General features: G+C 57.6%; 1 protein-coding gene across 1 annotated transcript in view; it reads right to left on the bottom strand.

Annotated features, from left to right (window-relative positions):
- The window catches only part of PTPRN2 (protein tyrosine phosphatase receptor type N2), a 710,237-nt gene that overhangs the window by 401,303 nt on the left and 282,393 nt on the right, over positions 1-26,541 (bottom strand). The window contains exons 7-10 of the mRNA XM_032840229.1: positions 24,765-24,977; positions 23,262-23,362; positions 20,061-20,440; positions 3,295-3,381 (exon numbers count right to left, since the gene is read on the bottom strand). Of these exons, the coding sequence (XP_032696120.1) occupies positions 3,295-3,381; positions 20,061-20,440; positions 23,262-23,362; positions 24,765-24,977 (781 nt within the window). The remainder of the gene's footprint in view (positions 1-3,294; positions 3,382-20,060; positions 20,441-23,261; positions 23,363-24,764; positions 24,978-26,541) is intronic.

Raw genomic sequence — 26,541 nt, 5'->3', positions numbered from 1 at the left:
CACTGGACACCCCTACACTGGACGCCCCTCCCCCCACCGCACACCCCTACACTGGACACCCCTACACTGGACGCCCCTCCCCCCACCGGGCACCCCCCACCGGACACCCCTACACTGGACGCCCCTCCCCCCACCGGACACCCCTACACTGGACGCCCCTCCCCCCACCGCACACCCCCCACCAGACACCCCTACACTGGACGCCCCTCCCCCCACCGGACACCCCTCCCCAGAAGATGACCCTCCCCAGACCAAAAGCCCCTATAGTCCTGAGACCCCTACCCCCAGCCCGCACCAGAAGTCCCTCAGCCCCAAAGCTTGCCACACCTCACGCTGGCCTCTGGCCCTCCTGCCGCTGCCCTGAGACTGTTAGGGGCCTGTGAGCCTGGCTGAGGCTGTGGAGAAAGGGAGGTGACCGGAGGGCAGCACAGGAACCGTGGGGCAGGGCAGAAGACCAGCCAGACGTGCATGTTGACCTCGGACACTCAGGTCACGCTCTCTCTGGGCGTCACCTTCCTTCGGCAGGAAACGACACTCTCTCGCTGCTAGAAAAGCTGTGGACAGGTGCTCGGCGGTCGCCTGCCGTGTGGACGGCTCAGTCCCACCGCGTTCAGCAGACTGGTCTGCGGGGCCTGCCCCGGGGGGCTTCCGGCCTGGCCCAAGCACAGCTCCCCCCCTCGGTGGCGGGCTCCGGGTCACAGCCTCCTGAGCCGCCTCCGGCCAGAAGGCGCCACGGCTGCTGCTGAGGCTCCCAGCCCCCGAGCTCCCACCTGTCCTGAGGACGGCCCTCCTCCCAGACCGCGCCTGTCCGTGGGGTTTCTCTGTTGTCTGATGCTCTCGATAAGGCGCCTGAGCTGTGGTGACATTCTCCAAAGGCTCCGTCCGCCCCGGCCACTCCTGGAGCTCCTCCCGGAAATGCAAAGTCTTGTTACTACTTCCAGTCACTCCCGGAGCTCTCACCTCTAACGAAGGAGCCGGGGACTCGTTCAGCCACTGTCCCCGCCGCGATGTGTCTGCGGCACTAGCTGCTGAGTCTCAGGGGCCAGATTCAGCGTCTCCTGCTTATGGGCGGAGGGGTGAGGACCACCCCGCCGTGGCTGAGGGGTCATGTTGGTGCAGGCCCTGTGCTGGGTGCCTGATGTGAGCGTGTCAGGGACCGCTGGCACCCCTGGCCTTGGGGTCACCAGTAAAGACCACAGACGAGCCACATGAGGGGAGCTCAGGAAACTTCCCTCCGCTTCTCTGAAGGGAACAGTCAGCACCTCCAGGTCAGCCATCCTCTCCTGTGTGATCTGTTCAACGGCACCCGTAGAGACTGCGCCCTGGGCAAAGGGCCCCGTGGGTCTCCTGAGGGCACACTGCGTTCCCAAGCCCAGCAGCCATGCTCCCTTCTGCAGGGTTGCAGAGGGACGGGCAGAGATGCCTGCGTAGACCGGCACTGGAGGCCTGCACTGGAGGGAAGGCCTCAGACAAAGAACGGTTCTCAAGGGTGTCTGAGATGACACGCAGGACTGAAAGCCCTCGGGGCTGGCGTGTGGCTCAGCTGAGCAGGGAAAGGTGTAGTCACAAGTGGGCGTCTCCCAGTCTCGCAGCTCCTGCCCACACTCGTGATCTCCTCTCCAGCCCTACCCAGTGCGGTGTCAGGACCACCAACACTCACCTAGAAGCCTCAGAGGTCCCAGGTCACTCTGGCCTCCACCGGTGTCCCTTGTAATTTGTTCTTCATAGCTGGAAACGCTCTCCGGACGTAGTCCCCGGTGGCTGGCAGCCCGCAGGAATCCCGCACTCCTCACGAGGACCTCAGGGCCCACCTGAACTGTGCTGCCTGCTCTACGCAGCATGTCGTCCCTCCCGCCTGGTGGCAGCCAGGAACCGGCTCTCCAGACCTCATAGCCTCGGGCCCTTTGTTTCCACGTGAACGAGGCTGCCGGACCTTTCCCGCTCTGCTCCTGTGCCTGCCGGAATGCCCTGGCTCCACACTGGTACCCGGCTCAGAGATTTGTAACATTTGTGGAATGAAAAGCTGCATTTTGGGGGGTCTGGGTGGTTCAGTCATTAAACGTCTGCCTTCGGCTCAGGTCATGATCCTGCGGTCCTGGAATCGAGCCCCGCATCGGGCTCTCTGCTCAGCAGGAAGCCTGCTTCTCCCTCTCCCTCTGCCTGCTGCTCCCCTGCGCATGCTTCCTGGCTCTCTCTCTGTTAAATGAACAAATAAAATCTTTCAAAAAACAAGGAGCAGAGAAAAGCTGCATCTTGCAGGCGAGCATGCTTGCTGGGGCAGAGACAACACAAGAGCCCTCACAAGCTGGAGATGGACTGGACAGTCGTCAGGTGCATGGAGCCCAGGGAGGTGAACCTGGGCTTCCTGTTGAGACGAGGACTTGGCCTTGGCCTCTTTCTCCCAACCTCTGGCTCCTTCCCACCCAAAATAAAGGGCGATGAGCTTCCAAATGAGCTAACAGCAGCAGGAACAGAGCTCAGACAGCCCCACGGAGTGGAAAGACTCGCGGACGCTCAAACTGTATTTGCAGGACAGAAGGGCCCGGGCTGGCTGCTGGCACCAACAGAGCTCGCCGGAGCCTCTGACTTCCCGAGCGGCTCACAACACACGCACCTGCCCGTCCCAACACAGGTTCCGGCCTGTCCTCCACGTCCGACCGACCCCCACCAGCTGGGACGCGCCGGTCTGTGTGCTCCTGCCCTCGCTTACGCGTCACAGTATGTCCGCCTGCTCCTGCTCAGGCACGTGGCCCCGTTCTGGGCAGCCTCCAGAAACGCGGAGGCGGCAGCCCTCACTGCAGACTTGACTGGGGCTTGCGCCCCGGTCTCCGCAGCCACCGAGTCTGCCCACAGCCTGTCCACGGGCGACGAGAGGGCTGGCGGTTCTTGGGAGACGTGAGCTAGTGAGCACGTGGCAGGGTCCGCACACCAGAGCTGCTTGGGAAGTGCTGACTTCTCACAGACCCGCGCCGTCCCCGGGCTTGCGCTCACCTGCAGCAGGTGGGGCCCCGGCACCAGAATGTTCTGGAGTGCGCAGGGCTGAGCGCCGCGGCCCCAGCGGGCCCCGTCCTTCCAGGAGATCAGAATTCTTACGATTACACTCCCGCTTCATCCGCACCTAAACAACGCCCCAAGCCCACCCGGAATTTTCCTTCCGTTTCCCTCCTGAACTGTTTCTCTGATATAATTAACGAGAACCCCAGGCACACAGTTCTTTTCCTCGCAGACCAATTTATGACATGGAACCTGATGTGAGCAGAGACGCCAACCCCGAGACCCCGCACTGGCACTCACGCGATCTCCGCGAAGACACTCATCGGCACCGCCAGGAGACGCGCGACGCTCTCCATCAGCTCCTTCCCCTTCTCTGGACTCAGGGGGCTGTTGAGGAGAGTGGGGGTGGGGGCAGCGTTACCAAATGGAACTCATCAACGCTTGAGAAGCCGCGCGCCCCCCGCGCCCCCCCGCGGCGCCTGTGGCATGCCTGTCACATAGTGACCAGGCTCCCGGGGCAGCGGGATCAGGTGCTTCTTGGGGTAATGAATCACCTGAGTGTCGCAGCAGCGAGACAAACAATATGGTGCAAATGGAATTGTTAGAGGCGTAATGGGCCCGCGATGCAGCCACGGCTCAGTTGCCTTCAACAGAAACAGAAGAAGGAGGTGGGCGGGGAGGGCCGCCGGGAAGGAGGGAGAAAAGATGGGAGACGAGGGAAGCAGATGCTGAAAATCGAGTTTCAGGATGGGCGTCAAATGCACAAAGGGAAAGGGTTTTAAATGGGTTTGTTTCTAAATGAGTGACGTGCGGGTGAGAGACAGGTGAGCGGGACACGTCGGAAGGTCAGCGTGGAGCCCAGATCTGCAGCAACCCCCCGGGAGGGCCGCGGTGCTCGGGAGCGATGCGCCCCAGGCCCGCGGGGGGCACGGCCCTGCAGTCTCTGTGCAAACCCGAGTTCCAGGGACAAGTCCCGAGTCCCAGCACACCGCTGTGTACGTTATGCCTCGCCTTTCGAGGAACATTCCGGTTTGTCGTCATATAAAACCTGGGCGCAGCCACCACAGTCCCGCCAGCTGGCCTCTCGCTCTCTCAGCCGGCGTGTGAGGGGACGAGCTCGGCGCAGCTGCAAATAGACCGGGCCTGCCTCCCTGGGCCTGCGTACCAGCCGCACCCGGGCAGCAAAGCCACATGTAGCTGTGGATTTAACTGTGTCACCCAAGCGCCACGTGTTCAAGTCCCAAATCCAGAACCTCCGAATGTGAGCTCATGGGCAGAGAGGTTACTGTGGACCATCATACTATGATGAGATCATGAGGGAGATGAGATCCTAATCCAGTGTCCCCGGAGTCCTCAGAGGAGGACACGCACAGGGTGAGTTGGGAAGGGTCCAGGGTCACTGCGGCTCCAAGAACCACTGGGGTACAGGGTGCAAGGAGCCAGCCAGGCCCCAGCAACCCGGGCCCTGGGAAGAAGGGGATTGGAGGGGTCTGTGGCTTGGGAGAAGTGACGGGTGTGTGATGGCCCCAGGAGGTGACCCGGGAGCCTGGGAGACAGAGAAGCCATGGGAAGGAAAAGTCGGGACTTCTCCTATGGACACATCCTAACGGACAGAGCCCACATGGAGCGCCTGAGCCGGGAGCAGCTGGGGGGCAGCCTGCAGGGGACGGCCACAGCAGGAGTCCCTGGGGACAGAGCCCTCAAGGAGGAGCCGAGGGCCCTTGGAGGCCCCAGGAAGAGACGGAGACGCGGGCTGGGGTCAGGAGCTGCTGGCCTGCCCTGCAACCCTCCCAGGGAGTCCCACGCAAGCGTAGCCATAGTGGGACGGACTCTCCTGTCCTCCAAGGAGAGGCTGGTAGTGAGCCACGGCTGCTAGTCACCCCCACCGCCTTCTCTCAATGGGGACAGGACCGGACTTCTGCCTGGGGACGCCGCTTTCTGCAGGAGCCTTTTCACCCTCGGCCCGACCGGCCCCACACTCCACGGGCTTGCTCTAGATCTGCCCACCTGAGGGGCGCTGTCTGCCCTCAAGTGAGAACCGAGAGACCCAATGCGGGTCTGTGATCAGAGCCCCTGCTCCTCCATCCACTTCCCAGGACAGAGCAGGATGCCCAGGGCCGGGGACCCTTCCAAGAAGGACAGACAAGTCCTCCAAGCCTCCTAACACAGGGGCTTTCCGCATCACACTGGAAAACTAGAAGACATTTCAGGTGAGCGTGGGCACGTGCTGTGGAAGTGTACCCTTTGACCATGTCACCCAACCCGACTTAGAAACCCCCCGGCCATCCTGCAGAGCCCACATTCATGGCCTCCAGGAGGTGAGACACCGACAGGGGAAGGGGCCCACCTGGAACCTTTGTGTCTTCATCATCTCTCCCTGCCTGTCCACTCGGAACTGCAGGCTGCAGCCCGCCCTTCCTCGGCTGGCCCAGAGCCCCAAGGAGGCCGGCATCTAAACAAAGTCTGTGGGGACCTTGAGCCACACTGGGGAAAGGCCACGGTGGGGTGTGCAGACTCAGGAACAGGAGGGCAGTGATGCCAGAAAAGTGTGTTCCTTACAAGTCAGATCTGGAGAGAGAACCAGAGCCGCACCAAGCCCTGGTCTGTGACGTGGGCCCGGCCTCACAGCAGTGCTTGGAGGCCTGCTGGCGAGGCCCTCGTGGCACAGCTCTGGTGCCCCTGCTCACCGTGACTCCCCCAATATTCCAGGAACCAGGCTCCCCCAGACCCAGGGCGGGGCGGGTGGACCACAGCATCTGCAGAAGTGAATGATGAGGTGTGATGAGGCCTACAGCGCGCCAGGGCCACCCTGACATATGGAGCCCACATCTCCCGGGACAGACCCCAGCCTCCTCCGGCCAGCGGAGCCCGTCGCCTGTGCCCACCGACCGCCACGGCACCCACTCGGTGCCTCCCTACCGACCTCCCAGGCCAGGCCGATGAGTGCAGCCCAGTGAGACCCGGACGCGGGAGCCCGGCCGCCCCCGCCAGCGCCAAGAGCATCCCCAGCGGCAGGCTCCCAGCGCGTGGGGTCTGGGCTGCAGTCCTGGCAGGACACCTCCCTGCACTCGGACACGCGCAGGTGTGATGCAGGCTTGGAGGCACAAATGTGTGAAGACACGGGAAAATTTCAAAACGTCGAACGCTGGAAATCACTGGAATGTACGTTATGGAAGGAGCCCCACCTGGCTGACCAGAGTCGCCGTGTAAATCAAGGGAGTGGGTACAAAAGCCCTCGAAACCTAACCTCACCCTAACTCTGTATGACACCAGCCTGAGCCCAGCCGCCGGCAGCCCCTCTCCTGCCCAGGGCTGCAGGGGGCAACTGCTCCGGGCTCCTCCCCAAGCCCCCAAGAACATGGCCCTCTTCACCCCTCTCTCAAGCGAGGGGCCGGCTGTGCGCCTTTCACTGGCTTTTCAAGGTCGTCTTCCGTGTGAGTTCACAGTCAAGAAATAATCACTTGCCCTTGAACCAGGAGGATCTGCTGCCTTCCTTTCCCGCCCATTCCCACCGTCTATTCCCCAAGAAGGGGCCTATTTCGCGCCCACGCTGCAGCCTGCCGTGGGCGCCGGGGAGGGCAGGGGCCCGAGAGGTGGCGTCGAGGGAAGGCCCACAGGTGCTGCTTGGTGAGCAAATAGGGCCTGAGGGGCTGCATTTGGGGTGCCGCCCCCCCAATCACCAACAGAGATGCGTAAGGTCATGCTCGGGTCACTTGCGGGAGCCGGGGGGACGCCATAGCTGGAGCCCAGAGCCGCAGTGGCTCGGCCCGCGCAGACAGCAAGTGACGGTTGTGGCAATGACATGCGCTGTTGGACCGACACTATGGGGGCCTGCCTGTGCCGTGACGCCCCCTTCTCCCAGGGACCCTCAGCTCCAGCCAGCCCAGCCACCCCCCTTCTACACCCCACAACCATGATGCCATGAAGCACTTCCTCCCGTCATGCGGACCACAGGCCGGGCCTCACCCATTCTCACCAGCTGGCCGTAAGGCTCCCTCCTTTTCCTAAAATTCCCTGTGCTTTGAGGCAGAAGCACTCAGGCCACCCCCTGTTACGGAAGGTCTCTTAACTACTTCACAGGTTTTAACCCTATTCCAGGCTCCACGGCAGACTCAGTGACGGCACAAATGCATCTTCCCCTTTGTACCTGCAGAGCCCACCGCCCCGCGCTGAGCATAAACCAGCTTCCCAACCACGTCTGCTACCGGATTCCAAGATTCTGTGCTTGAGCCTGTTTTAGACCAAAGGGTGACCTCAGAGGCTTTCTCGTTAGTCCCAGCCCCACCTGAGCCTCTCGAGTGTCTACTGACCCTGCATTTGTTCAGCCCATAATGCGCACCATGAACACTTGTATCCATAATGACATTATTTATAACGGCCTTAAGATAACGATGAAATCCCCAGAATATGTGTGTGACCCCGCCTGCCCCCGCAAGGAGAGCCCTGACCACACCAGCCTCCTGGCGAGTACCCCAGCCTGTCCTGCGGCCACCACAGCTGGCTGTCCAGGTGGCAGCATGGAACAGAGGTGCCTCCTGACAGTGGCAGGTCCGGTCAGCAGTCAGACCAGGAAGATGGTGCCGATCGTACTCAAAATGAGCTATTTCTATCTTATTTCTACAATGCATGGCCATCATCTGTCATTTCATGGTCTGAACTTCCTTAGAGAGCAGTTGGAGTTAATCTCAAAAATCAATGGACGGATATAGCACACACAATTGCATCTGTGGGGCTGTGACAGCTGTCCCCTTGATTGCCTGGACGCCTGGCGCTACCGTGGCGGGAGGGACACAGGCATGTCTGTGGCTCGGTCCCATTGTCTGCCTCGACACCTAGTGGCTGAGAGGCTTCGCCAAAGCTCTGGGCCATCTGCTCTCACGCGTTTTCACGCTGAGGCTCGGCAACATGTGACTCCATCTGTGGAACCGCTGTGAAGTCAGGGGCCCCTCAGGACCCACTGGAGAAAGTCTGAAGCACTCACACACTCTCCCGGTGGGAAGCCCACAGGACGAGCGACAGGACCCGCTTTCCACGATGGCCTCAAGGCTGCACACAACCGTGCGGACTTTCACGGTGCCCTGAAGTCCTCATGGGAATGACAAGAGATGAAAAGGTAGAAAACCGATTATGTTAGCTGGCAACGGAGCTGTGGAGAGCCACCCCGACCAGAGAGGAGTGGCAATAACCCGCGCGTGAGAAATGCCGGGGGCCACGGAAGCCCTTGAAGTTCCCCCTTGCGCTGCCACGAGCTGAGCCCACACACAACGGCCTCACGGAATGCTCATAACGGACCTGGGAGGAAGGTACTGTCGTGAACCTCATTTTAAAGGACTGGAAACAGATCAGAGAAAATAATTCAAGCCCCAGGACAAGCCTTCAGTAAGTCCCAAAACCTAAACGTTGCTCGTCAGTGAGAATGCAATGTGGGCTTCCAGACTGTGGGGCAGGCCCGGGTAGCGGCTGTGTCCTGCCCTGTGTTTCACCCTAACTAAGCTGAGGTGTGTTTGCACCCACCACTCCTCCAGGCCCTGTTTTGGCAACAGGGTTCCTGTCTCTTCCTCAGGGGCCTACGTGGTCCTGCCAATGAGACACCCACGTGTAGGACACCAGGTTCAAGAGCTGACCATTTGTGATTCTCCGGCTTCACTTTCTGATTTTGGATATTTTGTTATTCATTCGAAAATTCACCAAAGGTAGGGCACTCAGTGATTTATGGATTGCAAAACGGTATCAATCAAATCTAATACATACTTTTTTGATGAGATATTTCAAACCAATGAATAAAATGAGGTTCTCAGGGGATTCCTCAATCATCCTAGCTGTCCCCATATATTGTTTTTAACAAATAATGATATTTATTCTATTTAAATAATCTTATGAACAAGTTATACTTTCGTTAACCCCCAGGAATTCTCCCCAATGCAGAGAGAAGACATTTCTGATGAGGGGAAAGGAGAGAGGAGCTGCCACGATTCAAATCCCAACTTTGATTCAGAATCGCCTTTCTCTCCTGCAGGGAAATACAACCCAGTTTTCTGCAGAATGAGAGAGTGAGCTCATGGTACTTTGTGCAACCAAACTGATTCTTCCGACTGCTGAGGCCATAGGCTTCTGGAGTCCATGCAAACTCATCTGGAGTTCCCAGCAACCCTGAATTACGCTGACTACTAAAGCTGTTGACAGCCACCAACTTTTCACAGGTAAGAAATCAATGGGTGAAGAACTGCTGTATGCCAACAACTTCAAGGTGAGACTATACTTCGCACTGTAAGTATATTTATTTCTCTAAATTTTTGGAAAAAGTATTTGCCAACAGCTTAGTACAAATCTAAGTACACAATGTCTTAGAGTTAATTTTACAGAAAGTGTATGGACATCAAAAAGATAAAATAAGGAAGACAATACAAAAATATAGAACATTTGTACACATTCAAACTTATCAGCTTGAAACAGGCTGTTCCAAACATATGGTAACATACGGTACCCCACATAAGCCTAACGGTAATGACAAAGCAAAAACCTATAATGCATACACAGAAGTGAAAGAGAAAGAAAGGTAGGCACACCACCACGGAAAATCATCAAATCACAGAGGAGGAAAGAAAGGGAAAGGAACAAAGGAATTGCCAAATGACCAGAAAATGATTTACTAAAGGGCAAAATGAAGCCCATACTTATCAGTAATTACTTTAAATGTAAATGGACTAAAATCTCCAATCACAAGGCACAGGTGGCTGAATGGATAGGAAAAAACCCCAACAAAGCCCAGCTCCATGCAACCTACAAGAGACTCACTTCAGCACTGAGGACACCAACAGACTTAAAATGAAGTGGTGGAGAAAGAGAGTCCATAAAAAGGGAAACCAGAGGAGAGCAGGGGTAGAAACCTTACGTTAGACAAAGTAGACTTTAAGCCAAAGATCGTTAACAAGAGAAAAAAAATTATTATACGATAATGAAGAAGTCAGTTCATCAAGAAGATACATTTGTAGATATTTATGCATCCAACATCCCAGCCCCTGAATACATAAACAAGTGTCTGAAGGGAGGATGAGAGGCGGTACAGTAACAGCAGGGACCAGGAGGACGAACAGGTACGTGAAGGATTTCCCACCCAGCAGCAGCAGGACATATGTTTTTCTCAAATGCACATGGAACATTCTCCAGGATGGATCACATGACAGACCACATGCAAGTCTTAACCAATTTAAGAAGATGAGATCATACCACGCATCTTTTCTGATCACAAAGGTATGAAACCAGAAATCAATTATAAGAAGAAAACTGGGACATTCCCAGATATATGGAGATTAAATGATATAATCCTGAACAACCAGTGGGTCAAAGAAGAAATAAAAAATACCTGAGACAAGTGAAACTGGCAACGTAACACACCAAAGTGTGCGGGATGCAGAGCAGAGCTCTAAGGGGAAGGCTCACGGTGATGACTGCCCGCATCGAGGAAAAGGAATGACCCTGAATGACCAGTCTGACTTTACAACTCAAGAAACTAGAAAAAGAGGCATAAATGAAGGCCAAAGTCAGCAGAAGGAAGGAAATAATAAAGATCAGAACAGAAATAGATGAAACAGACTGAAAAGACAATAGAAAAGATAAATGAAGCTAAGAACTAGTTTTTGGTGGTTTTTTTTGGAAAACATGAATAAAGTAGATAAACCTTTGGCTAGGCTTACCAAGGAAAAGAAGAACTCAAATAAATAAGATCAGAAATGAAGAATTTCTGATGTCACAGAAATACAACAGGTCATAAAAAACAGCTACGAACAGTTACACGCTGTCAAACCGACTACCGAGAAGGAAGAGTAAGTTCCTGGCAACACCCAACCCACCGAGCTTGAACTGTGAAGAACGGGAGAGTCTGAAGATGCGGACAAGCGCAGAGACGGGACCAGTGAACAGACGCCTCCCAGGAAAGAAAGTCCAGGAGCAGAAGGCTCCGCAGACGAGTTCTACCAACCACCCTAAGAAGAATCAGTACCAACCCTTCTCAAACTCTTCCAAGACACGGAAGCGGAGGGAACACTTCCCAGCTCCTCTTACAAGGCCGGCGTCGTCCTGACACCAGTCAGACGGGGATGCCGCAAGACAAGAAAGCTACAGGACAATTTCCCTGATGAAACGTAGACACAAAATCCATAAATAAAATACGAGCCAAACAAATTCAACACGACATTAAGAGGATCACACACCACGATCAAGTGGGAGTTATCCCAACGCTGCAAGGCCGGTTCCGCATCCGTGGATCGATCTGTGCTCCACACCACATTCGCACGGCGCAGGATAACCACTGTGATCCCCCAGCAGAGGCAGGAAAAGCACATGATGAAGTTCAACACCCACTCATGATAAAAAGTCCACAGAGTGCGCAGAGTGGGAACGGCAGGGCAGCCTCACAGGGCAGAGACAGCAAGGGGGGTAACAGAGCTGAGGAAATGGCTCAGTGACCGGCACACCTGCTGACCGGTGTCCCTCCCGTCACTGTACACACCTTCCATCATCCCTTCTCCACTCAAGAGCAGAGGGATCTCAGAGAGTGGGACCCCAGCCACACCACTTGTGCCTGCTTGTCCCCTAATGGTGTCCCATGTCTGCTAGGGGCAAGGACCCCGATCCTTGCTGGGCCCTGAGGCCTCAGCAGCCTCTCCCACGCTGACTGCCCCCAGCCTCCCCTGGCCTTATTTCAGCTCCTCAAATGTCCGTGCTCCTCCTGAGGCAGGCCCCGCACAAACACAGTTCTCTTTGGAATGTGATTTCCTTCACACCCACCAGCCCCCTACAGAGCTCGAAGTAACGGCAGCAAAGTTGATCTGAAGTTTACAAGGGACGTCTGCGTCACCAGAATCCAGGAGGCCGTGCTGGAATTCAGTAGCCTGTGGCCAGCTCTTCTAGTAAAACCTTCTTTTTTTCCATGTCACCGTCCCAAGTAGCCAGTATTCCCCAGCTGCGCTGCCAGGGCACAACTTTCCCCCATTCTTCCCTTTCCTTCTGCCTTCACTCGTCATCCGCAGTTTGCTTCTGTTTTGACAGTCTAGCAAGTCTCTTCTCACAGTTTTCTCCTTTGTTCTTACTCCCTCCCTTGTAGCATGTAGCACTGGTATTTAAACGGCTTAACTCAGACAGATTTAATTGGAGGTCGACTTACAAAGCAGATGACACTCTTCAAAAATCAATTGCCATGGGCAGGCTCTGGAGGTCCCTGGAGAGTTCTGCTCTGGACTTTTTCCCGAAGAGGAAAAGCAAAGCTTCCCCAACAACTACAGAAGTCCGACACCAAACCGGGCTGGCAGCCACGACGACAGAGATATACGGACGTGAGGGACACAGAAGGTGAGGCAGCAGACACGTGGGCACAGATGGAGACGGAGAGCGTGGGGCAGAAACCAACAGACAGGCGTGAAGGCTGAGCGCGGATCGGGGCAGATACAGGTGTGGATGTGGAGACACACGTGTGCACGTGGTACAGACGGACGCGCGTGGTGAGACGTGAGACGAGCACACGTTCGGATGTGGGTGAGGTGCAGATGCGGGCGCACCAGTACTGACCCAGACGGTGACACGGCACAGACACATGAACGCTGCTACGACGGACGCGGGCGGACACAGACCCCGGCAGACGAGCAATGCACCGTAGAGGCACAGGCAGACACGTCGAGGCCGGTGCAGATGCACGGATGCTGATGGGGACAGAGCCGGCACAGACGTAGACAGTGTACGTGGAGAGGCACGCATGCGTGCGGAGATGCAGGCGTAGACACAGACGTAGAGACGGGCACTGATGGTGACCCCTGGCTGCCCTCAGAGGTCGCTGTGGCTCACCGAGTCCCACCGTGGTCAGAACCTTCCGGGACCCTCGTGCATCTCAGGCGTCCAGGCTGAGCCGTGGAACGGACCTGCACAACAAGCGCGCACGGGGCGGCCGCTGTTAGAAGCCCAGGCGCCAGCCTCGGTCTGATGTGCAGGGCTGTTCCAACATCCCCTTTTCCTCCCTGCCAGGCCCCCACCAATGCACCCTTTATCACAACAGAGAGCATCGGGGGCAGGCAAGGGGGCTCACCACCGTCCGAGCCCACGGAAGAGCCCCTCCCTGGCTAGCGTCATCTCTCCCGGCATCTGCCGACTGGCCGGACATGGCCAAGCCCGCTGGTCGAGGCGGCCCCGGAAGGGTCTTTGAGGACCCACATCCGCTCTACCACGGTGTTTTCCACGTTGTCCACCACGAGTTAGAGGTCAGACAAGGTCAAAATTTCTTAGAATCCCAGCCAGTAAGACATCACAATCCAACCCCTCACTCTAAACCCAGCCGATGAGGCGGAAGGGGGCCTGCGGAGTCAGGCATCAAAGCCGGCAGCCAGCGCCAGGTGCGCCTTGTGTGGGTCCCGAGACGATATCCACGAACGCAGCCCTGGTGGGCGACGGCAGAGCTGACGCGGGCTCGACTCCTGGTGCCGCCTGGGCGCTGTGAGAAAGGAGGACCCTTGCATTTCACAACCCGGTCCTGAGACAGCGCAGCTCCCGAAAGCAGCAGGAGAGGTGGGAGCAGACGGGGGCGGGGGTGGTGGTGGTGGATGGGGCAAGGTTGGGCCTGGCCACTGCCTTGTACCTGCTCCAAACCAGCCACTGCCTCACGGAGAAGATGAGACAGAACAGCCAGGGAAGCACGTTGGACCAGGAACCTGGGGACAAGCCGGCTGTGAGCCCAAGGCCTCGGGGCCATGGGGGGCAGGTCCCGGCACAGGGGCCTGGGCGCCAGGAGGACTTCGTATCAGTGCTTCCTTCTGGGGACGACGGTGCCCCCGACACTGATGTGGGAGGAGCTGTATTGTCAGAACTTCTGAAAACTGCGACAATTGGACCCTCAAACTGTCTGGGAACAACGTTCACTTCAATTATATCCAGTTTCTTAAAATTTACCAAAAGCCGCTTCGTGGCGCTCCTTCAACTCGCTGATGTCGTGACGGTCCCAGAACCTGACTCCCTTGCTCTCAGGTCCTGGATGTCCTCTGGCAGCCCTGGAATGGGGGGGGGGGGCAAGGACCAGAACAGGCCTCCTGCGAGGAGTGTCCATCTGCGTGCGGGAGGGGGTGTGAACCTGCGACCTCAATGGTTTCCTGGTGGCCAGAGAGAAGCTTAGGAAGGAGGGGCAGGGCTGCACTTTCGAGGGGCCCTGACTCAGCCTGGGGCATCGGGGGCTCCCCGCGGACAGGGAGGAGAAGGAGTTCCCAGTGTGTGCGGGGCAGCACTCCCCAGTGAGATGAACACCCCCAAGGCCGCGACAGGCCCACATATGGCAGGAGAGGGAAGGAGCCAGGTGGGGCAGGGCACCAGCCTGCGGAGGCAGGGAGAGGGCGAGTCCTCAGAGCCCACAGCTGGGGCCTCCACCCCAAGGGCAATGAAACCACCAGGTCTGCAGAAGAGAATTAGGTGACGGAGAAGTCTGCTGGGGTTCCGCATGCGTAACAGACCAGGGAACAGCGGAGGGGTGCAGGGCCTCCAGCGAGAGAGGTTCCGGCAGCTACCCACACGGTCGACTGCCACGAGTAGGACGGGGGCAGCTGTGAGGACTGGCCAGGTAGGGAGGGCTCCCAGCTGGAGGAGGCGGGGAAGGTCTGGTCTGGTACACCCCCAGGCATGAGCCCTGGAGGAGGAAGCATGGTCCTGGGGCCCCCAGAGACGGCGAAGCCGCTGGCAGAGCTCCAGGCCTCCTTCCCATGCCCAAGGTGATGGGCGGCGGGGAGGCGGCCCCGGAGCACAGGCCGGGCAGCGTCGTGGAGGACGAGACACCTGGGAGTGCCCTGGGAGAATGGAGCGTCCTCAGGCCACCGCGGCAGCTGCTGGATGGGGAAGGCTGCGGGCAGAGTTCCAGGAGGGAGGGCGGGTGGCCAGGAGCTGCCCAGTCTGGGGGGATGGAATTTTGTGGCTCCCAGGAGGAGGCAGTGAGCGGGGAGTCAGGACGGGACGTTTACAGGAAAAGCATCGTTCGGGTCATGATGCTCTGAGAGTCTAAGCTCACGGGCTCGGAGACCCACTCGGATAACGCTGTTTGCGCTCCCTCTGGACGGAGCAGGACCTCGCGGCTCCGGGAGTCTGGCCGTGTGCCGAGCCGCGCATCCCTCGTCTGCAAACAATGCGCACGTGAAACTGACGGCGCATGACTCCCGTCGGGGACCGCCCTGGGCGGGTCTGGAATCTCCTTCCTTCTTTGGGGACCACATGGCAGGGCCCAGCGAGTAAAAGCCGAGGTCCCAGGCAGGGGCGCCCGCAGACCAGCCGGAGCTTGGTGGCACCTGGGGCCACGGTTCACCATTCCTGTCACGGACACGCTCCACAGCTCCCAGCTCTGCGGGCGGGACTTCAGCTTTGGAACTGCGTGGTTTTCCTTCGTCTTCTGAGCCACACGAGCAGCTGCGACTCTTTCCTCACTGGCTGTGGCCCCACACCTGACTCTCGGATGACAAAGAACCTGCACACCGCACGGTGTCTCTTGACACAAACGGAAGAGATGAGTGGTGACGTCGCAGCGAGTTGTCGCATTCAGTAAGACCCCGTAGAAGACGGCAGCCGCGCTTTCTGACAGAAAGTTCGACCACATCATCCGAGATATGGTCTGGGAGTCGGACAGAGTAAACCTGCAGACGCCACGACCAGAGACTGTCCGCGAGCCACTGTGATTCCTTTGCTCCCACAAGGAAGGGAAAACCCGTAATGACTCGGGCCCAGCTCTGGTCCCGCATCCCCGTCGGTCTTCCCGGCGACCAGCATGGGCCCCGCGGCCCCGGCGCAGCGGAGGGGCTCCACGGGCAGCCAGGGGTCTGCACGCAGTGGGGGAGGACGACGGGACTGTCCCTGTGGCTCAGCGGTGACGCTTCCCTCCCAGCACGCTGACCCCCAGGGAACAGCATGTCACTCCTGAGCGTGTGGGTTTGTACGTTTTCAAGTTCGTGATGGGAAAAGCAGTCTCCCCACCATGGCGGCTCTGAAAGCACCTGGTTCTCGCTTTGGAGACCTGACTGGGAGAGATGAGTGTGACAGAAGGGACGGTTGTCTGTCCATGCGTGAGGCCTCCCTTTGCTCACGTATGACCCCCGGGAGCCAGAGCACCTTCAGAAGATGGACGACCGAACCTTCTTCCAGACTTGGATTCCCCAAACCCTAACGGCTCGCCAGTGAGGAGATGGCAGGACCACGCCTGCTGTGCGGGTGCCTTCCCCTTGACAGCCGTCTGGCTGAGTGCCCATGAGGGCCGTGCCTGGGAGCGGCGGCCACACCGAGCTGCCCATCGGTCAGCAGAGACCTGTCGTGACATCGCTGGTGGGCGTGTCTCAGGCAAGAGCTTTACGGGAGAAAACTCAGGGCCAACTGGTCCATCTCAGAACATGGAGGCCATGGGAGGCCCACTCTCCTTGCCGCACGTCCCCCCGACCCCGGCGAGGGCTCGATGCCCCAGCCCTGCAAGCTTCTCCTCCGGGTTTCCATGGCTCCGTTCACAGCTCCCGGGCCAACGTCACCTCCCACCTGCTCTGTCACGGGGCCACTCTTCTGCCGCCCTCGGGGGACCGCCTGAGAGGGGAGTGAGCTGCCCAGATGCCACTGGTGTGCAGCCCCCGACAGCCCGGGCCGTGGCCACCTTCGCCCCTCCAGGGCTGAGAGCACAGGGGACCAAAGCTTTGGCACAGAAGCTGGGCTTCCAGGGCCCCCGTGTGGGATGGTGGGGCTCTCAACGGCCTATGCATGGCTGCCCGCAGCCATGGGGACAGTGGCCTCCCCGTCTCCCACATTGGCCCGGTAGCTGCTCTTCTCCCCCTTCTCATGCGCACGTCCTTCCCCAGGAAGACACCCCAAACGCAAGGGCGTCCGTCAGAGGCACCTGGAGAGCCCCGGCTCTTCCGCATTTCTTCGTCAGACTAAGACGCAGTTTCTCCTTTGCCAAAATGCAAACGGCTCCCTTGGATTCAAATTCCCCTTCCTGGGCTGTCTCTCCTGAACCCAAAACACTTCTAAAATCACCCTTCAGGGACAGGGACGGCCGTCCTGACCTGCTGCCAGCCTCGGAGGGTCTGTCCAGGGTGGAAAGGGGGAGAACGTAAACAGAGCCCGAGGCAGTGCCCTGTCTGTCAGCGCAAGACAGACGCGTGCAATGCTGAGCCCCACGGGGAGGATGTGTGTCAGCGAGGAGACCACACGGGGCACAGGTCCCACTGCTTCCCCTTCTTAGGGAACAAGCAGGGACACAGATGGTTTTTTAAAGAATGGCACCAGATTCTTGCCAACAGCTGATCTGCTAAGGCTGAAGCTGAGATCCGGTGAAGACTTGCCCTAGAGAATCCCAAGTTCCTGCTGAATTTGACAGCAGGCGGAAACCTCAACCGCTCTCTACAGAGGAAGGAGGCCTCGTCTCGTGGCGACAAAGGTAAGAATTACTGACACGAAGCCCTATCATCTGTATCGTGTGTATTTCATCCAGTTCAGGCAGCAGAAGAAAAAGGGAAACGAGCCACAATAAAGATTTTTTTCCTCTGACCCATGCTTGTAGCAAATATTCAAGTCCGAAAGTTCTGGCCCGGGAGAACACTACAGGAAAATAAACTCTGAAGGCAAAGAGAAGTCCGACCCCAAGAGGAGCCTCATTTTCTCCCGGAAAGTCAGCAGCAATGCCCGATGGGACAGGCCTCTCGCACAACCTGGTCATTTCCCTCCAAGAGTCACCCCAATGCAGAGGACGTCCCATGGACTGTCCTGCTCTAAAGGCACCATGCCCTGTTATTCATGGTGGTGCAAAGCTGCCACTTGGAAGAGCCTTTCAAACAACGGGAACCCTTTTCCCGGCCCTGTTGTGGGGCACCCACCCCTGCCTCATGCTGCTGCAGAGACCCCGGACCCCAGAAGGAAGAGCGACAGTGGACCCTCCCCCACTCTGGGGACGAGCCCTTGCGTGTCAGGGCTGTGCACTGTTGATGTCCTGGTGGCAAGAAAGAAGGCTCCCAGAGCAGCTGTGCAGCACACACACATGTGCAAACGTGCATGTACATGTGTATGCACACGGCCACACGGGTATACACATGAGCACACGTGTGCACACATATACACACATGCACACACGCAGACATACACATGAGCACACATGTGCACATAGACATGTGCAAATACATGCACACGGAGATGCATGCAGCGAGCATGGATACATGATACGCACGTTCACACACAGAGACACATGAACACACGTGTGCACACGCATACACATGTGCACACACGCACCAGATGCATGCAAACAGTATGCGCACACAGATACACATGTGCACACACAGGTATATACATGAACACACACGCGCACACAGACACACACGTGCAGTGCACACACAAGCTACAGAGTGCACACACATGTACATGCATGTATACACATGTGCACACACATGCACATGTGCCACACACAGATGCGTGCATACAACACATACAGGCACGGGCACACACAGAGACACACACACGCACACACGATGCAGCAATATTTCCCAAGGGAGTGAAAATCCACACAAAGGCTTTCGACAACTTGGAAGAGGAACGCTGTGGGAAGAGCCACGTCCCGGAGGAGCGGGGCCGAGTCCCGCCTTCGCCCCGAGGGAGCAGAGCTGTGCCCTGGGCACCTGTGCTGTTCACATCCCCGTTCATGCTGTTCTGGAGGGCGCGACTCTGAAGAACTCACCCCGGGAGTCCCCAACCTGAGAACCGGAGCCTGACGGCACAGGTGGGTCTGGGGAGCTCCGCACCCGGGCAAAGAGGTCCGACACGGGAGGATGCGGCTCAGTAAAAAGCACTTGAGCAAACGGAGTCGGTGTTTCTGTGCGAGCTTGAAGCGTCAGCGCTGACACTTCTCTAAAAACACGAGTGGAAACACCACCAACAGTGCGAGGCTCTTCCGCTCAAGCTGGCTCCGATGGCGGTCAGATGTGGGCTCAGAAGGCGACACCACCTGCCCCGCTGCGGTGCCATCTGCCACGCACCAGCGACGACGGCCCGCTGGCCGAGCGTGAGCTCGGGGGGCAGTGCAGAAAGAAGGCGAGCACTCCCGGCGTGAGAAACGGTGCAGCCCCTCCCACACGGCGTGTCGTCACTGACACCAGGCAGCTTCCGAGCTACCAGTGAGGGGCCGCCCGGACGGGGAGCACTAACATGCCGGCGACGGCGGAACCTGGTGTGGGCCTGTCCACACACACCTGCACAGCTGCGCACACTTGCACACATGCTCGCACCTCTGCACACAAACACGCCTGCACATACCGGTACACGTGCAGGCACACACACAATCTGCACACACGCACTTACACATGCACATCTGCACACACCTATGGGTACACACATGCCTGTGCGCACACTTATCCACACCTGTGCGTGCACATGCACATCCACACACGTGTGCACTTGCACATACATGCACACCTGTGCACGTGTGCACACACACGTGGACGGCCAGCTGTGCTCTCCCCGCTGAAACCCTGCTTATAGACCGTGAGGAAAGCACATTTCTACAGCATCGTGTCCAAGGCCAGAGTCATTAGGGTGAGCACCTGAGCTTGGGGCCGACCCCATCACCAGCTGGGCACACACTGTGGGAACGAGGCCCCGGGATCCGTGCAGATCAGAGTGGGAAGAGCGTCCTGTTACCGTGAACATGTCTCCCTCTGAAGGATGACTCGGGTCCCAATACCTTAAAACGGCTGGAGTCTCAGCCAGCAGTGAGGCAACCCCGGGCAGACCCCAGCCCCCCATGCCCTGGGGCTGCTGCGTCCATGGGCCCCACGGGCTGCGCCACAGGTACAAGGCTGGAACCCAGAGCCGGGAGGGGCTCTGTCCCGTGGAGAATCCCCCTGAAGCTCGGGCTCCTTGGTTACAGGTCCCAGCACCGTGTGATGGACGAGGAGGCTCCCGGCTGCCCTCCTGCCCCCGTGACACCAGGAAGCCCACCTCCTCCTGTGTCTCCGGGTGAAGATGGGCAAGAATGGACGCGCCCACCCACCCGCTGGGCGCCAGGAGAAAAAACCAGAGCCTCTACTCACTCATTCCCGGTCACAATGTAGCCTTCTTCCTCCTGCGAAGGCCGGGCCGCCAGCCACAGGCTCTCACTGGGGTGTCCCTGGGCTCTGGCTTCAAGGCCAGCATCTTCCTGCGAGGGCCCCGGCACCCAGGCCTGGAGCTCGCCAAAGCTGCCCCCCCGGGGCTCTGCGGGACGCGGCCTGTCCAGCCGGTCCTTGGAGTAGGTCTGACTCCTCACGTCCTCCACCCCAGCGCTCTCCTCCTCCCACGTCGGGGGCATCCTAGGGGTCTCCGATTTCTTCATCTCCGTTTTGAAGGGCTCCATGAGAAGGGGGGCCGCAGGAAAGAGTCGGGACCCAGGATGCTGCAGGTGGTCCCCGCGTTTGAGGCCCAGACGACTGACCTGGTGGAAAGAAGGCTCAGTGAGATGACGTTCAAGAGAGCTGGCAGGCAGCACCAGGCGGGGACGGAGTGGTGCCCTCGTAGCCACGTTCAGGATCCCTTCCAGACAGGATATGTTCAGACCAGGGGAAAACGAGGGCCTCACACACCAGCCTCATGCAGCCACACACCTGCCCGTCCGTCTCTCTCTCACATACAGACACCTTCCTAAAGAGCCCGATTTTACATCAGTGTGCGTGTTTGGGGTCTGTCTTTTTAAAAAAAGCCAACATCGGGGGCGCCAGGGGCGCTCCGTCCACTGAGAGCCCGGCTCTTGATTTCGGCTCAGGTCATGGTCTCAGGGTGGTGAGACAAGTGCTGTGTCGGGTTCTGTGCTCAGGGAGTCAGCTGGAGATGCTCTCTCTGTCCCTCTGCGGCTTGCGTGTGTGCTCTCTCTCTCAGATAAATAACATCTTTAAAAACGAACAAAACAAAAACAAAAGCCCAAACCAACCGCGCGTGGGGTTCTGAGCCCCCCGCTCTGGAGCAGTCAGCACCTGGTGACGGCCGTGCCGCTGCGTTTACTGATCCGTCCCGGACCCTGACCCACGCAGACTTCCGGGTCCTCGCGATGCCGGTGCAGGGGCGTCACCTCCCCACTTTCACAGGGAAGAGAAGATGTCAGGTGCGAGCATCATGGGGACATGTCCTGCAGCCTCAAATCTCCTGGGGGACCCTGGGTCCTCAGAGCCAAGGCGCGCCCATCCTGACCCCATTTCCTGGACAAGAGCCACTCAAGTGACGTCCCGACAGACGGACGTCATCTGACACGCTCAGCCCTGCGTATGCGCCAGGCACTGTGCTCAGTCTCGGTGCACGCTGTCCCTCATGTGCACGCCACCTCAACCCAGGAGCGAGGCCCTAGTTTCATCTCCGGTCAGTGGACTCTGGGGCTTACAGAGGCTAATCACGTGCCCGACGCCCACAAGGCGGGGATTGGCCGGTCCAGAATTTGAGTGTCGTTCCCGCTGACATCAGAGATGCCGCCACTGGGCCACACGGCCTTCTGGGACCCCAGTCTGGCTTCCCAGGGAAGCCAGTGGTCCCTCCTGGCGCTTCTGCTGGTGCCCAAGAAGGGAGGGCACACCCCAGGGCACCTCCTGGCGGGCAAGGGATTTCCTGCTTCCTGTGAAAGCTCCAGTGTTGTACCAGACGGAAGGACGAAAAGTGGATTTCCTTCACATGTATCAAACTCAAGCTTTTTAGAAAACTAAGGAAGGACTATAAAGGAAAATACTTATCCCATTGTTGACTAGAAATTGTATAGAAGTTTTCCTTTGTGTTTTGAAATAGTTACAGAAAATAGCATTTTGTTAAAAAACATCTGCTTAAGTTTGGATCCTGAATGGTGACAGTACACAGCATTTCAGTGACCACGGAGGGCTGGAGCCCTTTCCCCCAGCTTTCGAAAGAAAGAGAATGGTGTTCTCAGCCGAATTATGCTCCATGAGAGGAGGAAACAGAAAATGTTCTGGGTCAGAGCTCAGAGAACACAACACTCAGATGCCCGTTGGGAAAAAACTGCTTGAGGGGCGCCAGCGGGGGCTCAGGCTTTGGGCGTCTGCCTTCCGCTCAGGCCACGATCCTGTGGTCCTAAGATCAAGTCCTGCGTCAGGCTCCCTGGTAGCGGAGAGCCTGCTTCCCCCTCTCTGTGCGCTCTCTCTCTCTCTCTCAAATAAATCTTAAAAAAGAAAAATAAAAAATTGCTTGTAGATGTACCCCCAGTAACAGAGAAATGAATCAAAATTCGGCTTGTTCAGGAAGGAAAGGTGGGAGCCTGCGAACACTGGGGTCTTGAGAGGACCCACGGGGGCTGAGGTGTGAGCGGCCTGGACCCAACGGCCTGGCTCTGGCTGCACTCGGCCCCCCTGTCCACATCCCACCTCTGCCAAGATGCATTCTTAGAGCTACGACTCCCCCGCCACCAACCGCATTTCTGATGGACATTTAAGAGAATTGCAGATGTTTTCTTTTGCTACTTGCTAACAGGCATTGAATCAAAAGCCACGAAAATAAAATGGAAACAGAAGTACTAACCAAAATGATGTTTTCCACTCTAAAGAAAAGAGTTCCGTAGAACCACCTCAAGCCTTTGTCATGGTTTCCACACTGATTTTCTACATCTGTAAGACTTGCACTAATGAGCGAAGGTTCTTCAGCCGGAAAGGCCGTCGCCCATGACTGAGCCCTTCTCAGATGGCCTTTCCCACCAGCGCGGTCGAGAGACCCTCCAGCCACGACCCACACATTCTCCAAACCACCCGCCCACGTTTCACAACGGAACACGGGTGTCGGGGCCAGCACAACTGAGGGACGGAATTCTTATCTACTTTGTCTTAACGAGCTTCAATGTAAAGGGACACCTGGGGCCAGTGGCTCCCGTATCAGACCGGGCAGGACCGACGGACCAGGGCCTGTGGAGGTCCGAGCTGAATGCGGCCCGGGAGTCACACACGGGATGGCCTCGAGGATCCAGCCCACAGCCCCAGGTAGGAAAATTCTAAGGAATATTCATTCGTTGGTTTGTATTAACCGTATTTTCCATATTTCTACGATGGGTAAATGTTACCGTATGATCTGAAAGTAGACATTAGTATGTATCAAAATATACATAATTTTTATGCCCTCTTTATACTTTCCCCCAATTTGGGGATTAGCAGAGGTTTAACAAACAGAACAACGAACCTTTGTGTCTTGTCTACGTTCTCAAACCATGACCAGAAAGACGCCAGCACAGCTCTAGAGCTAAGGTGACCCGAACAGGCAGCGACGCCTCACCGTACCTCCTCGTGAGCTCCGCCTCCGCCGTCCGGCCCGCCGTCATCTGGGGAAGACACGAGCATCATCAGAACCCTCGTCCGGACCCCGTCAGACATGGAGCATCCTTCACAGGGGGTCAGGCAGGATGACATCAGCCTAGTTTTGCCTAGAAGGTAACCCTTTTCTGTTCGGAGTACGGTATCGATGTTCCATAAGCTCCGTGGAACGTGGACAGGGAGGGCTCACCAGCTAAGAGATGGGCGTGAATTCGGTCATGAACTGCGTCCCCAGCCCCGAGGATCTGTGTGTCATCCTCAGAGTCTCCCACAGCAAGAAAATCCCACAGTGCCAGCGGCAGTTACCAGCGACAGAAAAGCAAAGGAAGGCATCTACACCAACCACCTCAAGGTAAGCTGTCCCCAGAGTTAATGACTTTCCTAAATATCCTACCAGCAATGCCGACAGCCCTGAACTTGTGAATTCATGAAGCCCAGTGCCCAGGCCCCTTCCAGACCCTAACCGCCCCCCCTTCGCCGAGGGGCACCCACTGCTTATTCAGGACCGCCTAACACAGAACCCTGTCCCGAGGAGCGCCGGTTCCCTCGGCTCTGGGCACCCTGCTGCCAGCTTCCGAGCCAGCCTGGGTCCCAGCCCACAGAGGATGAGACACCATCTCCTCATGCGTGTTTCTGGCACATGTGTTTTGTGTGTCTGCTGTGTGCAAGGAACGGAATCAGATGCTTCCGTGTGGTTCCAGCGACCTTGAGAAGCAGGTGCGGGTACACCCAATCACCAGGGGAGCTGCTGTGTGTCTGTGTGTGTGTGTCCGTGTGTGTGTGTGTCCGTGTGTGTGTGTGTGTCCGTTTGTGTGTGTGTGCGTTTGTGTGTGTCCGTGTGTCTGTATGTGTGTGTCTGTGTGTGTGTGTCCGTGTCTGCGTGCGTCCGTGTGCGTGTGTCCATGTGTGTATGTGTCCGTGTGTGTGTGTGTCTGCGTGCGTCCGTGTGCGTGTGTCCATGTGTGTATGTGTCCGTGTGTGTGTGTGTGTCTGCGTGCGTCCGTGTGTGTGTGTCCATGTGTGTATGTGTCCGTGTGTGTGTGTGTGTGTGTGTGTGCGCGCACACACACGCACATACTGGAGAGTCGGGGGGGGCTCTCAGCTCTCCCTGGAGCAGCCTGGGAGGGCGGAAGTGAGCCTCAAGCAAAATGAAGCCTTTTCACTGTGTTATTCAAATATTTGACTCTACTCACGGGCACAATCCAAACAAAAACACTTTCTATCACTCCTTTTTTCTCTAACTCTGAACCTCAGCACTGAGAGCAATTTACCTTCCAACGTAATTGCTCGGCTAGGCTGAGCCTGCTAAGAAAGCTTTTAGAGGCAAAGTTCGAACAGATAAAAACCGTTCCTCCAAGTCGGCGTCTCCCCTGCAGAAGGAAGGTTGACCAGCCTGGCAAGCCGGGCCTCTGCAGCCTCCTCGCGCCGCGAACCCACAGGTGTACGTGGCCCCGGGGCTGGGAGGCTCACCTGTCCCGCTGTCCCCAGCCTGCTTGCCGACGCCGGCCTCTCTCGGCTTTCCTGCAGCTCCTTTCTCGGCTCCTCGCAGCTCCCCATCTGCACCCGCTCCCCGCACGGCAGCAGCAACCATGTGGGCCATCTCGCCGAGCTCCAGGGGGCTCAGGCCCTCCGCCGGCGCCGGCTGCCTTCCCAGGTCCTTCAGGAGGCTCTGGATGAGTGTTTCTGGGGACACACACAAAGGCACGCACAGATAACACCAAGGAGAGGCAGTCACGACCAGAACGAGGTGGCAAGGAGGGAAACAATGACCCCAAACAGGGGCAGAGCGGGCCTCCGGCAAGCTCAGCAGAGACCTGGGATTGAACAAGGAGCAGCGGAAGTTCAGTACACGGGGAGCACAGCACTCACGATTTACAAACTCACAGGACGGGCCGCAGATTGGGCAACGGAGAGCAACGGGTTAGTGAATTTCAAGATACGTAACAGAAACTATTATCATCTCAATGACAGGTAAAAGGGGGCTCCTGGTGTCGCAGTCGGTGAGGCGTCTGCCTTTGGCTCAGGTCATGATCTCAGGGTCCTTGGATGGAGCCCCGCATCGGGCTCCCTGCTCGGCGGGGACTGCTCTCTCTGCCTCTGCCGCTCCCCTGCTCATGCCTTCTTGCTCTATCTCTCAAATAAACAAATGAAATTTTTATTTTAAAATTAAAAAAAGAATTGAGAAAGACCGAGTGGAAATGGGGCAACCTGCAGCACCACCTCAGGCATAAGAGACTCCAAGTGGAAGCGAGAAGGAGAGGGACAGAGAGGGACCAAAACACTAATGGGGAAAAAACCTCTAGCAATTCCCCCAAATTGCATTAACTTGGAAAGCCAAGACACCAAAGAGACCCCAAGGATAGCGGACACAGAGCCACACAGTGGCGCCTCTTGAGAAGAGGAGAAGGTGATGCCACTCGCCACAAACACGGGCGAGGACACGCATGAGGCATGACATGGCGGGACGCAGCCGTGGCGGACCTCAGGCAGAAGAGGGCCCGAGTGACACCGCGTGCCTTGTGACAATGAGGTTTTTGACTCAGCTGGTAATTGTAGATTTGATAACACACATCGAATGACATATCTGAAGAGTTAAAAGAAAAAACCTTTCATTCAGAAGTCTATGTCCAGTGGAAGACCCTCCAGGCCGGAGGGTGAGGGAGAGACGTGTCGGGTCACCCGAGGAGCTAAGCCCGCCGGCCGCCAACAGACTGCAGACAGATACCCCCGAGTGACGGCGGCGGGAAACGCAGCCTGTGGGAGTGCCGAAAAGCTCCCGAGGGGCAACTCTGTGGGTGTCCCAGGACGAAGGTCCTTGTCCTCCTCTTAACGCCACTACAGGGCCGTGACCGCTGACAGGGAGAAGTAAGTGCGTTAACGGACGTCAGGGTCAACCGCGTGGCACCAGTGGGTCACCGGAACAGGCTGCCGCTACGGTGTATGTGCATTTTCCTGGGGCCGTGCTGACCGCTGTGAGCAGGCTCGCTGCCGTGTCCCTGCCCGGCTGAGGGGCGCTGCCGGCGTGGTCGTCACGGGTACCACACGTCCGCTCTCGCTCGTCTGGGTGCTCGGCATCCAGTGCCTCCTGATGGCGAGGTCTCCCTCGGCAACAGCACCGTCCAACGGAGTCCCGCCTCTGACCCCGGGGAGCCCTGACTGCTGCTTCTTGAGTATCCCATGCTGATGCGTCCGGTTCCCAAGTGCAGGTTTAGGCAGGACGGTCATTGTCGAGGCTTTGCTCGCCGAG

Source organism: Lontra canadensis, unplaced genomic scaffold (genome assembly GCF_010015895.1).
Source record: "Lontra canadensis isolate GAN:19392208 unplaced genomic scaffold, GSC_riverotter_1.0 scaffold111, whole genome shotgun sequence".
Taxonomy (NCBI): Eukaryota; Metazoa; Chordata; class Mammalia; order Carnivora; family Mustelidae; genus Lontra; species Lontra canadensis.
This window is presented reverse-complemented; position numbering and strand designations above follow the sequence as displayed.